Consider the following 14,020-nt stretch of genomic DNA (forward strand, 5'->3'; position numbering starts at 1 on the left):
ACTGTCTAAATATAGCTCAACATAAATTATCTGTAATTATTCATTTAACAGATTATTTTTTAGTTACTGATGTTCAAAAACAAACAAAGAACAAAATGTGTGAAAACGAAACAGAAAGAAATAAGTCAAACAGGAAGAAAGTTGCAATAGCATTTATAACATCAGCCATTATTTTAATTGTTGTTATCGTTCTTGCGGTGACTCTTACGAAAGAAAAGGAAGGTAAACATTTTAAAAAGTAAACCGATTCAAAAAGTTTGGCTTTAGTAGAATTGAAAAGACAATTTAGATTGTTTTATATAATAAATATTGAGTTTCAAACACTTACTATTTATACTGTACAACTATAGAAGTTATCAGTTTAGTAGCATAACTTAAATGCTGAAGTGATAAAAAATAATAACTCTTCAATGTAACAGAAATTCAATATAAAGTTAAGTACAAATTTGAAGATCTGTTTTCAAACAAATATAGACCCGACACTCTTATGTTGGACGTATTCACTTGGGATGATAGCAGTGAGTTTCATCTTTTTTAGGTGCTTTAAAAGTTTACTAAACTTTTAAATTTTTTATACACTTCTAGTATAAAATAAAAACCTAGTTTAATTTTACTTTCCTTATTAACTAAGTAAACATTCAGTTTGTTTAAACCTTAACTTTTTTTTCGAACTAGTTGATCAAGATTTTACTTATTTTTTGTTTGAGCAAATAGATAAAAAATTTGTTTACTTTTAGTTGATCGAAATACAGTTAATTTTCAATAAAGGTGAACTTTTTATTTAGTTTTTTTAATATATTCAAATTAAAATGTTAGTTAACTTTAAGTTTAAAAAATTAAATCTAAATACTTGTTAAAACTTGAATACAATTTTACTTATAAGTTTGTTCATTTATGTTTTTAAACATTTTTTTATATCTAGTTGATAATTTTTCCCAAATTCTTTTATATAACTAGCTTAATATTCTTTAATTTCGACTAATTTTAAATAAAGAAATTAAAACTGTATTACAACAACAAGTAAAGTTAATTAACTTGATTACCATTAATCTAAATATACCAAAAGCAAAAGGTTTTCTAATTAAATTTTTTTTATGCATTTAATATTTAAAACAGTGTTTAAAATTTTAATAGCCCCTTCACCTACCGACTATATAACAACGTCAGATGATGGAAGTATTATTAGAAAAGAACTAAATGAAGAAACAAATCGAAAAACAGAAGAAGTAATTTTTTCTAGTGAAGTGTACAATACGAGTGATTACCAAGGGTTTAGCTTATCAAAAACATCAGAGTATGTAGTTTTCTGGAAAAATTATACGAAGGTAAATACGTTCAAATTTAAACAAAATTTTTGTATTTACTTTCTTATATTCAAAGTTTTAGATGAAGTATAACATAAATTAAACCCTTTTCCGATGATTTTTTAAAAGCATCTTATAACTTGTCTAAAATATCTCTGTTTTAGGTATGGAGACATTCATATCTCGCTGATTTTTATGTTTACCAGAAAGGAAATGATGTAGAACTTGGAGAAAATATTAAGATATTAAAACAAGCACATTACTGTGAATGGTCTCCAATTGGTAATAAACTGGTAAATAATTAAAAAAAAACTAATTTAAAATAATATTAATAATAAGTTAATACATTGTATCATAAGTATAAGATGTTATATTTTATGTCTACTGAAAATTGCATAGTTAACAATATTTTATAAAGTATTTACTTCTATCTTAAACAAATTAAATCGTTTCATTTGTATTGAAAGTTAAAGTATAGCTTAGTTTTAAAGCATAGATATTTTGTTTTATAAACTCTCGAACTTGTAAAAAAAAACTAAGGTTACTATGGCTCGAATACCTTTTTATGCAATTTTTAAAAAGTGTCCAAATTTAGATCCAATTATTTTACTTATCTTTAAAGCTAAATTAGATTTTTTAATTCTAGAGAATGTACCTTTACCTTTAACTTAAAAAAATTCATTGGATTGGGGTTTAAATTTAGTAGTGGGTCCCTTAAAAGTTTAACGTTTTTTTATTTTTTTACGTAACTTAGCTTTTCTGCAAAAATAAAATAAGATTTTTTTTTTCTTAAAGTTTTACATAAATTCATAGCACTTGAACCATAAATCCCTCAAATTATGTAAACTTATGTAAAACTTGCATAGGTCACATAATAAAAAAATAAGTTGTAATAACTAATATTTCTTTAGTATAAAACTTAGTTAAATAAAACTATTGAAAATAAAGATTATTTGAAAAATATCATATATTTGCGGTAAAAACATAATAAACTTGAATATTTTTGAAAATTTTGTTTGGGGATATTTGAGGATATCTTAAAAAAATTTTTAAGAAAAATAGCATATTTACATCATGAAAAACTTAGTTTAATAAGTAAGTTTAAAAAAAAGTCTTATTTAGTTTTCGGAGAAAAGCTGAAATAAGTAAAAATGTTAAAAATAACGTTAAATTTTTAAAGGGGCCCCACTACTTTATTCAAACCCCAATCCAATGGATTTTTTTTTGAACTAAAGGTAAAGGAGCATTCTCTAGAATAAAAAAATCTAGGTTAGCTTAAAAAATGTGGAAAATAATTGGATCTAAATTTTGGACGTTTTTTAAAAATTGCAAAAAAAGATATTCGACCAATGTAACCCTCGTGGTAAAAAACAAGTAAGTTACTTTAGTTTTTAAAATCAATCCATATTTAAACCAATTATTTGTTATAATGAAAACCAAAAAAAGTTGAAGTAAGTTTACTTTTACAAAAATTATATCTTATGCTTTATAGATGTGTATACTTATATTATTTTTGTTAAGCATTTTTAAACTTTAATGTCATATATTAAGAAAAATACTGAGTTTGTCAATAAAAAAAATTCAATCTTGTTGAAAACTTCTCTTGTTATTCATATCTTTTAAAAAACTTTTGACGTAATTGTTATTTTAATTGTTTGTTATTTATATATCCATTCTTAAATCTTTTTATCTTTTATTTTTAATAGTTGTTATTTAATAAATTTTCTATTTATTTATAGTTAAGATATTTTTACAATATCTTAAACTAAAAGTTTACTTTAAACAGAAACGAAATGCATAAGCAAGTTTCACCCCGTTTAAGTAGTTTAATACACAAAAACTTTACACGTATTTTTCTTAAAACTCTAAAGTAAAAAAAAGTAAATTAGTTTGTAGACATTTGTAGTTAAACATTATGTTTTATTCAAGGCAATTGTTTACCAATGGAACTTGTATTTTATTGATTTTGATGTAGCTACTCCAACATTGAAGCAAATAACTAATGATGGAGAAGAAAATAAGATTTATAATGCAATCCCTGATTGGATGTATGAAGGTAGATAATATTTTTGTTTTTGTCTGAGTTGCTTACTCAAAAATTTTATAAGTAAAACTTATCGACTTTTTTATCAATCACCGACCTAATGTTTTTATTTATTTACTTACAGAAGAAGGAGTAGGAAGTAACAATATATTATATTGGAGTCCTGGTGCTACCAGAATTGCTTTTCTTAGAACTGACGACACAAAAACACAGCTAATTGAGTTCAGCACGTCAGTCTTGTTTTTGTTTATTACAGTAAAAAAATAACACAGCTTATAAACTTAACATCTTATGTTAAATAAAAGATTACTCAAATAAAATATTTTTTAAACCAAAGATATCCTGATGATAAACAATACCCTGAAACAGTGAAAATAGCTTACTCAAAATCAGGAACTGAAATACCTGAAGTGAGCTTACTGATGTACGACATTGTAACTGATACAATTTACGACTTTGAAGCTCCATACACGTAAGTTTAAACTAAAATAATAGAAGAAACCTGTAAAAAACTAGTAAATATTTAGAACTTCAACTGACCCTGATGGTTATTATTTCCAACGTTTTGTTTGGATGTCGAACAGCTTGGGTCTTGCAACATGGACCAATCGCGTCCAAGATGAGTCCATAGCAACCAAGTGCACAGTTAACGTGGACACTAATGGTGTTGTGACCACCAGATGTGGAAATGCTAGTTTTATAGCCATTTTGAAACTAATTAGATAATCTAATTATTTATACCTTTATTTTTTATCATAGACTGGAATTGGAATGAAAGAAAGCAACAAAGGTAAAGGATGGGTTGGAAATGTAAGTAAACTTTGATTTTATTAACTAAAAAAGTAATAAGTTTTATTGAAGTAGTTGATAGCACTTAGTACTTAACATAAACATTTCAAATTACAGTACATTCAAATAGTTGCAGCATAAATTTATACAATCTAATTTTTTATGTGTCAGTATAATTGAAAAGTAGCTTATATGAACAGGTTTTAAAAAATAATTTAAGTAAAACAATTCAAAACATATAGGATAATTTTATATTTGCTATTTAGAATTACAACACTTTAGTTTAACCCATTCGATGTCAAAGTAAAGACTAAAAGCTCATCACCTGGATCTTACTACACGATATATTCACGAGAAAATGCTGATGACGTCAGTGAAGGTTACTGGCAAATTGCTTATGTAACTGCAGCTAACAAAGATGATCCAATGAGAGCTTGGCTGACAAATACTTCTTATGATATTGTTGAGCTTCTTCATTACGATGGTGATAATGACTGGCTGTTAGTTTTTAAATTTGCCCTTTAAAAAATAAAATCTGTTTAAAACTACTTATAAATAAAAGTTAAAGTAGTCACTCTAGTTGCCATATTTTCTCCTTGTATTTATTTTGTTATGAAACATAGGAAGTTTTAGCCTCTCGGCAACTTTTGGCAACTATGAATTGATCCCCTTTACTCTTTTAGCGATTTGTTTTTATATTATAAAACTCTAAACTTTTATTCTACAGATATTTCTTAGCAGCTAGCCCAAAGCCAAGAGACAGGCAAATTTATAGAGTAAATACAACTAAACTGAATAGAGAAGAACTTGAATGCATGACATGCGATTTGATGAATAAGTATGAAGATCGATGTCGTTGGGTCGCTGCTACTTTCAATAAAGAAAATAATCAAGTTGTTATTGAATGTCGAGGTGGCTAGAATTATTACTGTTACATTGCACCCCCGCTTTTCCAGCCTTCGCTAATAAGAATCCTCGCTTATTTGGCCGGTTTCAGTCTGGTTGTAGATTTAATAACTCAGATGTAGTCAACGCATTCAATTTAAAACTTTAAATCTCCCAATGTAAACAATTTGCTAACTACAAACACATTCTATTTACATTCGATCTGTTGAAGCGATGTAGGGTGGATAATTTATTAGCGTACTATTGTTGTCAAGCAGAAATCTTACCAGAAAGTGTGTCATAACTTTTCCAGTTCCGTGAGTTTTCTGCTGAGAAACGATAAAACACTTTTAAACAAACCTTCTTTTTTTTTTTCTTTTTAAGCAAAGAGGTTCGATGTAAGTTAATTTTTTTAAGATGTGGTTTTTTTTCGTTAAATTTGCTTTTAAGTTTATCAAATTTTTGTGTGTTTATTTTTGTCTGTTTTACTTGTTTGGCTGTTTTGTTGTGCGTTTTATTACATGCATTGCATAGCATAAAAGGGGTAGACCATAAAAAAAAACTTTTTCGTTCTTATCTGGCCAAAGGCTAACCCGGTCATTTTCCAAAAAAAAGCTTGCCCAACATGGTTGGATAAGCAAGAGGTGCACTGTACTACACATTAAAATTTATTTAAGATTTTATCAAATTATTTTATCAAATTATTTTATCAATAGAAAAAGCCATTGTAGACAATAAATAAGCCTTCAATTTAAGTAGATGAGTATTACAAAATTTATTTTCAAACACCTTGAAAAATTAAATTTAGTCAGTTTTAAGTATTTAATAAAAACATACTTTTTCGTTCGTTATCCAAAATTAGTTTTCTGTAAACTTGTTTCACTACTGTCTAAATTAAGGGCAACATACGGCTGGCCAAGCAGAAACTTCTAGCCTAACAAATTTAGCTTAAAAATAACTTGTTGAGAAGAAATAAAACCAAGTTTTTTTTAGGTATTTTGAAATTTATATGAATCGATTGTTTGTAGACATTAGTGCTTTATAAAAAATACTTCTCAACTTTGATCTTTTTTTTTTTTATTAACTCCGGTCTACGAACAATTTTTTTTTAATATGACTTGCCGACCTAAAATTTTCCAACCCTAGTCTAACTTTACTTAGTTTTTTTTCATTTAAAATGTTCCTGTTACGTAGAAAAATAAACAATAAAATATAGTTTTTAATTTATTCTAAAATCTTAATAGTACTTTTCTTAGTTTTCTTATAAGATAAGTATTTTTGTTTTAATATACTTTAGGTATTTATTGTATATATTACAATCTCTAAACTGTTTAAGGACCAATGGTCCCAATGACAGTAACAATACCCATTAACGATGGCATATGGAGTGATGAAGTAAATGTTAAAGTGAACAACAGTAAACTTGTTGAAAGTATAAAAAATGTAGCATGGCCGGTTCGAGAGTTCAACAGTTTCAGATCAAGGAGCGGTTATGGTAAGAAATTTAAGTAAAAGCATTAATCTTGAAATAATAAACTTATTTTATTTGTTAATTTGAAAAAATGGATTTTAGAGTTTTTTTGTTAAATTTTACGTTCAAAGTTAAAGTATAATCAGTTTTTAGTTGAAAAGTTTTTTCGAAATTTATCTAAGACTAGTGCTTAGAAAAGATTTTAAAGAAAACTTTAGTAATTAAACTAGCTTTATTTTTTTATTTGAAAAATATTTAAAAAGTATCTTTATTTAATACTTAATAATAAATGATTTTTCTAAAAACCATTAAAAAAATTTATCAGTAATTTCATTGACAACACATTGTTAAAAAGCCATTTTTTTATATCTTATAGAATACTAAATTATCTTAAAGTCTAGTATTTTATTATTTGCATAATGTTTTCATTCATAACATTATGCAAATTTATGCAAACGAGGTTAATTGATAATACCGCAAAATATTAAGAACATTTATATCCTTATCCCTAACCCACCTTACCCAAATATTAAAAAAATAAACTGAAAAAAAACTATTACTTTAAACTAAAATTTTAAAGTAAAAAGTTAGCCAATCAGAAGCGACCTTAAAAATCTGCCGACGCAAATCGTTTCTTAGTCAAAGAAAGTATGTATTTTTTTTATGTTTGATTTAACACTTCTTACTAAACAAATTATCAATTAAGTACTAACAAAAACAGACTACACATATGAAATATGGAGACCGTATGATTTTGATAAAAGTAAAGAATATGCTCTTATTGTAGAAGTGTTAGTTATTACATATATTATATGTAAACAAATATTTGTTTTATAATTTACTATAAGTTTACCCAGTACATACTTTGTTATTTTTATTATTATGTTTTACTTATATCCAAAGCTTGTGTATTAAAGTAAAAATATGTGCTATACTTTGTATATTTACTCTTTGACAGGTAAAATTCTAGCAAAAAAAAAATTATGATTGGTTTTAAATTAGTAACTACTTAAACAGATTTTTTTATAGTTTTTAGATAATTTAAGCGCTTCATGTATTGCCATGATACCTTAGGAAACTATAAAATAATATACAACTGATTTTATTAAACTTTATACTTTTAGTTACGCGGGACCTGAGTTTCAAAAAATTCAAAGTAGATGGACTGAGTCGTTTTCACAGACTTATTTGGTTAGCAACAGAGAAGTTATTGTTGCTAGCGTGGATGCAAGAGGGTCTGCTTATCAGGGTCTTTTGTTTGTTAAGTTATAAATTCATAGTTATAATATGCAACTTATTAGTATAAAACATTTTTTATTAGATGTAAAATCTATTATAATTTAAATAATTCTTCCATTTAGTTTAAATTAGTTGTTAAAATTTAAACATGTAAGTGTTTAAAAAGAAATTTTTAAGCTTAAAGAAACTTTGAATAGTTTTATAGTAGAGCAAAACATACGGTTATTCAAAATTTAAAAAAATAGTCATTATTTTAAAGGTTACAAGCTTATGAGAGAAGTTTATAAAAAGCTTGGAGTTTTTGAACCAGAAGATCAAACTGAATTTGCAAATAACTTAATTAACAACCATAATTATATCGATAAAGATAATGTTGCTATTTGGGGATGGGTAAAGATTTGATTTTTTTGTTTTTGTATCAAAATTTTATTTGTGTTTATAGTTAAAAAATAGGCTTAACATACAAAAAATGATCTGTTTTCGTAAGTTGTACATATTTTTGTGTGTCTATAAAGATACAGTCAAGTAACTACTTACAATTTATCATTATTTCATTATTACTGCGTTTAATGATCTATTAAGTATTTTTTACAAGGTTTTGATACCTAAGTTATAGTGCAGGTTCTAGTTACGATTTTTTATTAAAAACAATTAAAACATATTTTTTTGTTTTCTTTTTTAGTGCCTAAACCTAAATTTAAAAAGTTAAATTTTTAAACATAAAAAAAGTAGCGTTAAAATTAATTAGTCGGTTTAAATACTAAGCATTTATCTAAAACTTTTTTTGCATTAAGAAAACGCTAAAACTTTTAACATGTGTTATCAAAGTGTTATTATATAGTCATACGGAGGACAAATAACATCTCACGTTCTTGGTTATTCAAATGATTCAAATCCGAATCCGTTCAAATGCGGAATTGCAGTTGCACCTGGCGCCAGCTACCGGTTCTACGGTTTGTAAAAATATAAAAAATAGATATTATACCAGCAACCAATATTAACTTACTTTATAACAGATGCGATGTACTCGGAAAGATACATGACATTGCCTAGAGACAATAAGAAAGGATACGATGTTAGTTTTAAATAGTTTACTGAAAGGTTTAATTTTGACTACCTGTGTAAACAAAATTCTAAGGCACTCATTGTATAAATAATAAAGTTAACTTACTTATTTCAAGCTAAATCTAAGATATAACATTTTAATTGATCTATTAGGCCTTGAGAAATTTATAATCAAAGTGCAAATTGTGAAACTATTGGTTTTTTTCGATTATAAATTAATTTTTTTAGCTAATTAAACTTAAACATTATTTTAATACTTTTAAAGTATAAGTTCAAAATATAAATAACTATTTTTCGATATTTAGGACTCTGAGATTTTCAAACCCTCTAACATCGCAAACATCAAGAAAAACAAAAAGTGGTACACCCTGATACATGGGACAATGGACGATAATGTCCATTTTCAAAATGCCGCTGTAATGGAAAAAGCTTTGGTTGAAGCTGATATTGATTTTGACGACTTTGTTAGTTAAAAAAAGTTGTAGTTTGACAACTTAGAATAACCGTAAACGTCTAAAAAATATTTGTTGCTGTAAGCTTATAAAAGATTTATTAGACCGTTCCAATACTATTTTTTTAATAATTTGGTAAGGTAATAATAACTTGTATTAATGTAAACAGCATTGTTAAAGTGCAACTCACTATTTTGTTAATTGTTTGACAAGTTCAGCTTTTACTTATTGAAACCAGTCACAAATGATTTAGTTAACTTAGTATAATATTAGCAATTAAATAACAACAGTTTTACGCCGACCAAGCTCATTCAATCAACATTGGAAATGCAAACAAGCACATTTACAGGCAAATTGATCATAGATTGTCTTCGTGTCTCGGAAAAATGAATTCTCATTATCCAGAGAACTTCATCGGAGAATAATTTTTAATTTACTTAAATTTTAAACACGATAATTCTGTTCCATTTTTTCTAATGTTTCCAATACTTTCAGTTTATGTATTTGAATCTCTATGTACCATAATCAAAAAATTAAAAAAAAACAATCTGTTTATTTTCCTCACCACTGTTTTTAAAAACGTTAGTATGCATGATTAACAAGTATTACAAAAAAAAGTTATTGCACAAAATTAAAATATTTCCACAGTATTACCTCTTAACGCACTCATCAGCAATATATTTGATTTTTTTCTGCACTATTTGTAGTTTTGCTTTGAAATTATAAGATGAAATGTTTATTAGATGTTAATAGTTTCATTTTGTACAGCAGATATATTCTATACAAATTTACATAAACTTAGACAAATTGAAAATATTTTTTAAGGTAACGCAATTTACATCTTCAATGTCTACTAATCTGTTTTAATCAATGTTTTTAATTGTTTGTAAATGTTACATTTACTTTTAAAAAACAACTATTTATTGTTTTTTTTTTTCTTAACATAGTTACTTTTCATAAAATTGCCATCTTATTTTTGATTTAGCTGGTCTTTATAATTTAAAAGTAGAACTAACTGTGATTTGAAAAAACTTTCTACAACTTTTTTTTTCATGCTGTCTTTTTTTATTTTTTGCTGTTTTTTTTTTTTGTATAATTTTCTATGTAAAGTAAAGGTACTAGCTTTTAAGAATAAATTTCATGCCATCAATAGTTTTGAAAAACGTAAAAAACAGACAAGATGTACAAGTTATAAGTTACTAACTTTAAGTACTTTGAAAACCAATATAAAGAAATAAAAGTTCAAAAATATGCTTAACGAAGTATATTCAAAGAAATTTAGGCCATTAAGCTACATGCCACTTTTTTTCTTCAACTATTTTGATCTTTAAATGAAAAAAATAATCTTTTTTACACTACAAACTTTTACATTTATAATGAAGATATTAGAAAAAAGATATACAGTAATGGAAAAGCACAACAAAACATTACACTTTAAGTCAGAAAAATTTGTATGAAACATAAATGATATAAATAACTTTTGTTTTAAATGTTACGCTAAGACCTATACTAATTTCAAGTTGTAAAAGTTATTAATATATATGTGCTTCTAAAAATGTATGTATAAACTAATAACTATATGTTTTTAATCTTTTTAGACTTTGACAGCTGCAAAAATATGTTTATACCAATAAATTCAACTATAGTAAACGTGAAGAAACACAAACGAAAAATACACGTAAACTTTTAACTATAATAAACTTTATAAAATAAGAAAGTTAAAAAAGGTAGCTAATGTTGTTTTGAATTTAATATTTTTGAAGTAAATTTAACATAAAATTTTACAAATCAGTTTTTGAGAAGCATTTATATCAAAGACTTAGTAAAAATATCTATACAAAAAAACTTTAATTTAAATAATAAAGACTTACTAATAGTCTAAATATAATAAATGTATAATATTCATGGATACAGTCTAGACTAGAACTAACCAAAGTCATTACAACTAATTTAACAAATTCAATAAGGACTATCTCTAGGTAAAAATTAAATGCTAGTATGCTCATATTGTTTATGATTAGTATACCTTCATTCTAGTTAACTATATTTAATTTATTTAATTGTTCTTTGCAATAATCGCTCATAAAATAACATTTGTATTAGTTTAAAGCTAGATTTATTTATGTTCTTCAAAAAAAAACTTTAGTTTGTGCTTGTAAATTAGATTTAAGGTTTTTTCTTGATTTTTATCCACTATTTACCCATATATAAAACATACTTCAAAGAAAGAGTAACAATTAAACAAAGTAAAGATAAATGTACTCATTTATTACTTTTTGTTTTGTAAACAAAGTTTGAAAAAATATATTTTCTTAACTTATACGTACATGCAAACTATTAAAATAAACTGTTTTCTTTATATTCCCTAACAAAATGCAATTCGTTTTTTTTTAAATCTATGCAAATAAATAAAACTTTAACATTATCAAAAAAAACTTTTTCAAGTTTTATGTGTAGTGCTTACGTATTTTTTAACCATCAAAAACAAAGCAAACGCTTAAGAGGTTTAAAAATATTATTAATTATTTTTCAGTTTATTTACAAATTTACATTAAAAACAAAAATTTATGTGAGCTGTTTATAGGAAAACATGTCCGAAAAAATTTCCAGTGAACATTAATACATTAAGTGTTTATAAACTAGTTAAATCTAATTAATCAATAAGGGCATTCGAAAACAAACTTTATGTATAAAACTATAGAATAGTTAAGTAAATTAAATATATAATATAATACATTTAAATGCTTCACAGACGTTAAAGTTATGATTGGCATATGATTTCAGCTGATTAACATCGTATATTTTCAACTTTATTTTATCATTCTATTTATAAGACTTCATTAAAAAGTAAAGTATTGTAGTAAATTCTCTCGTGAACTTTCTAAAACATATACTAAGAAAAGATTATTTTCTAAAATTATTACTTTATAGTTCAAGGTAGACCTACATCTAAAGCAAAATAATTATCAAGCAACTTGAAGTAATATAAAGTATTTAAACTTTTGAGTCAAATATTTTGAGACAAAGTTTTATGAGGTATTAAAACTACATTTTATGATATAAAGTTGTCTAATAGCACAAATAATTTTAATACTTTTAGTACTATTTAATAAGTTTGAGATTTATAATGTTCAAAATTTTATTACGATGTTTTTGTCAATTTAAAATGAATTAATCTAAAAATTTTAATCTTTATTTCTTGAGTTGTTAGCTTTTGTTAGACTATTTCAGTCTAAACAATAAGATTTATATTTGATTTATTTCTAGTGCACAACTAGTATTTTACTATTGCGATTTTTAAATGCTTAATTTAAACTCCATTGTTTAAAGATATATATCGTCAAATATAGTTTTTTTAAAACGTAAAGCTAAGATAATAAAATTTATATCATAGTTCAGTTTTAAAATGCGCCTATTTTATAAGTCAGAAAATCATTAATCAAAAGCAAAACTTTTTTTAAAACAACTTTACAGTCTTTTTGATAATATTTTAGTTTTCAATTTATTACTAACACAAAAAAAACAACTGGTGTTTAGGTTTATAGTTTTGTATGTGTACAAGGTACAGGACATGAAATACGTCAGTATTATTTGTTTAATAAATGTACTAACAGTTTGAAAAACTACTTTAAACTTATAGTCAGTAGGTTAAAATCATTATCTTATTTAGAGATATTCTTAATTTTCTATAATTTTACAGTTACATACTTTTTATTTTTGAACAGTTTTTAGAAATTTTTGTTTTTATAAAAACTAAAAGCTATTTACTCATAAAAACTGTAATAAAGTTTCTTAAAGATATGATAAACTTTTTTCTTTTAACCTCTGTTTTGTATACAGTTTTTTAAAAGGATTTTTTTTTTTGGATTTTTATGTTTTAAAAATAGTTTTTTTTTAATAATATTTAATTTAAAAAGTTTTGTTAATGTAAAAAAAAGTGGTGTAAATTTTATCTAGAGTGCTTTAAAATTTATATCTATAGTACAGTAACCTCTCGCATCTTTACGCATTCGTGACGTTACGCACTCTCGTTTAGTTACGCATTTTAGAACTCTAAAAAAATTTTTTTTTTAATTTATTATTTTTTGACATTGCACATTTTAGGTTTATTTTATGTTTTTAATGTAAAATATGTTTTTAAATGCTATTTCACTTCACTATATCTTTAGACTTTGTAAACTTATGTTTCTTGACTAACTGATTAACATTAGTTATACCTCAGTATATCAGAAATTTTGTTAACAATAAGAGTTTAAATTAAAATTCTGAAATAATTATGACTGTGTTAAAAGAATGAAAGTATAATGAAACAATGAAAGTTTAAAACACAAACCAATAATACAGCACTCTTGCCCTATATATGAACAAACATCTAAAAAAGAAATCTTATGAAACTTCCTTGCAAAATGTAGCAGTGATACTAAATAAATATAGAGCTTATAATTAACACAAATGCTTAATTATAAATTGAATTTTCTAAGTAGAATAGAATATAAATGTTTAATATCAAATAAATCACATATAAATAAGGATAAAAATTAAATTCTACTTATTAATAAAATTAGTAAAAAGTTTTTTAAAGTGTTATTATTTTATATAAATTTAAATTCTTTTTTTTAATATATGTATAGTTTTATCTTTTGTTTTCATATTTATAAATGAATTAAACAAATTTTTAAAAAGTGAGAAAGTCCCAAGTCTGCTTTTAACTAGAAGCAATATCAAAAAACAGCCATTATAGTAAGTAAATTTGGTACCTCTCGTATCTTTA

The 14,020-nt window shown here is 24.7% G+C and overlaps 1 protein-coding gene across 1 annotated transcript; it reads left to right on the forward strand.

Moving 5' to 3' along the window:
• Positions 1-95: 95 nt before the first annotated feature.
• LOC145833226 (prolyl endopeptidase FAP-like) lies at positions 96-9,674 on the forward strand. The gene is made up of 19 exons (XM_082940419.1): positions 96-222; positions 420-518; positions 1,135-1,325; positions 1,469-1,597; positions 3,234-3,360; positions 3,473-3,578; positions 3,686-3,820; positions 3,876-4,038; positions 4,108-4,158; positions 4,420-4,637; positions 4,865-5,049; positions 6,359-6,517; positions 7,215-7,284; positions 7,618-7,742; positions 7,992-8,122; positions 8,574-8,685; positions 8,749-8,807; positions 9,103-9,261; positions 9,540-9,674. Exons 1-19 carry the CDS (start codon positions 96-98, stop codon positions 9,672-9,674), a joined length of 2,481 nt encoding a protein of 826 aa, XP_082796545.1.
• Positions 9,675-14,020: the final 4,346 nt, after the last annotated feature.

This window comes from Thalia democratica, chromosome 4 (assembly GCF_965202585.1).
Source record: "Thalia democratica chromosome 4, ktThaDemo2.hap1.1, whole genome shotgun sequence".
NCBI classification, from domain to species: Eukaryota; Metazoa; Chordata; class Thaliacea; order Salpida; family Salpidae; genus Thalia; species Thalia democratica.

Excerpts from the sequence above, each read along its gene's own strand:
- LOC145833226 (XM_082940419.1), top strand. The coding sequence starts at position 96 with ATGTGTGAAAACGAAACAGAAAGAAATAAGTCAAACAGGAAGAAAGTT. Across the intron at positions 4,159-4,419 it reads GTAAAGGATGGGTTGGAAAT|TTTAACCCATTCGATGTCAA; the intron begins GTAAGTAAACTT and ends ACAACACTTTAG. Across the intron at positions 8,686-8,748 it reads CGCCAGCTACCGGTTCTACG|ATGCGATGTACTCGGAAAGA; the intron begins GTTTGTAAAAAT and ends ACTTTATAACAG.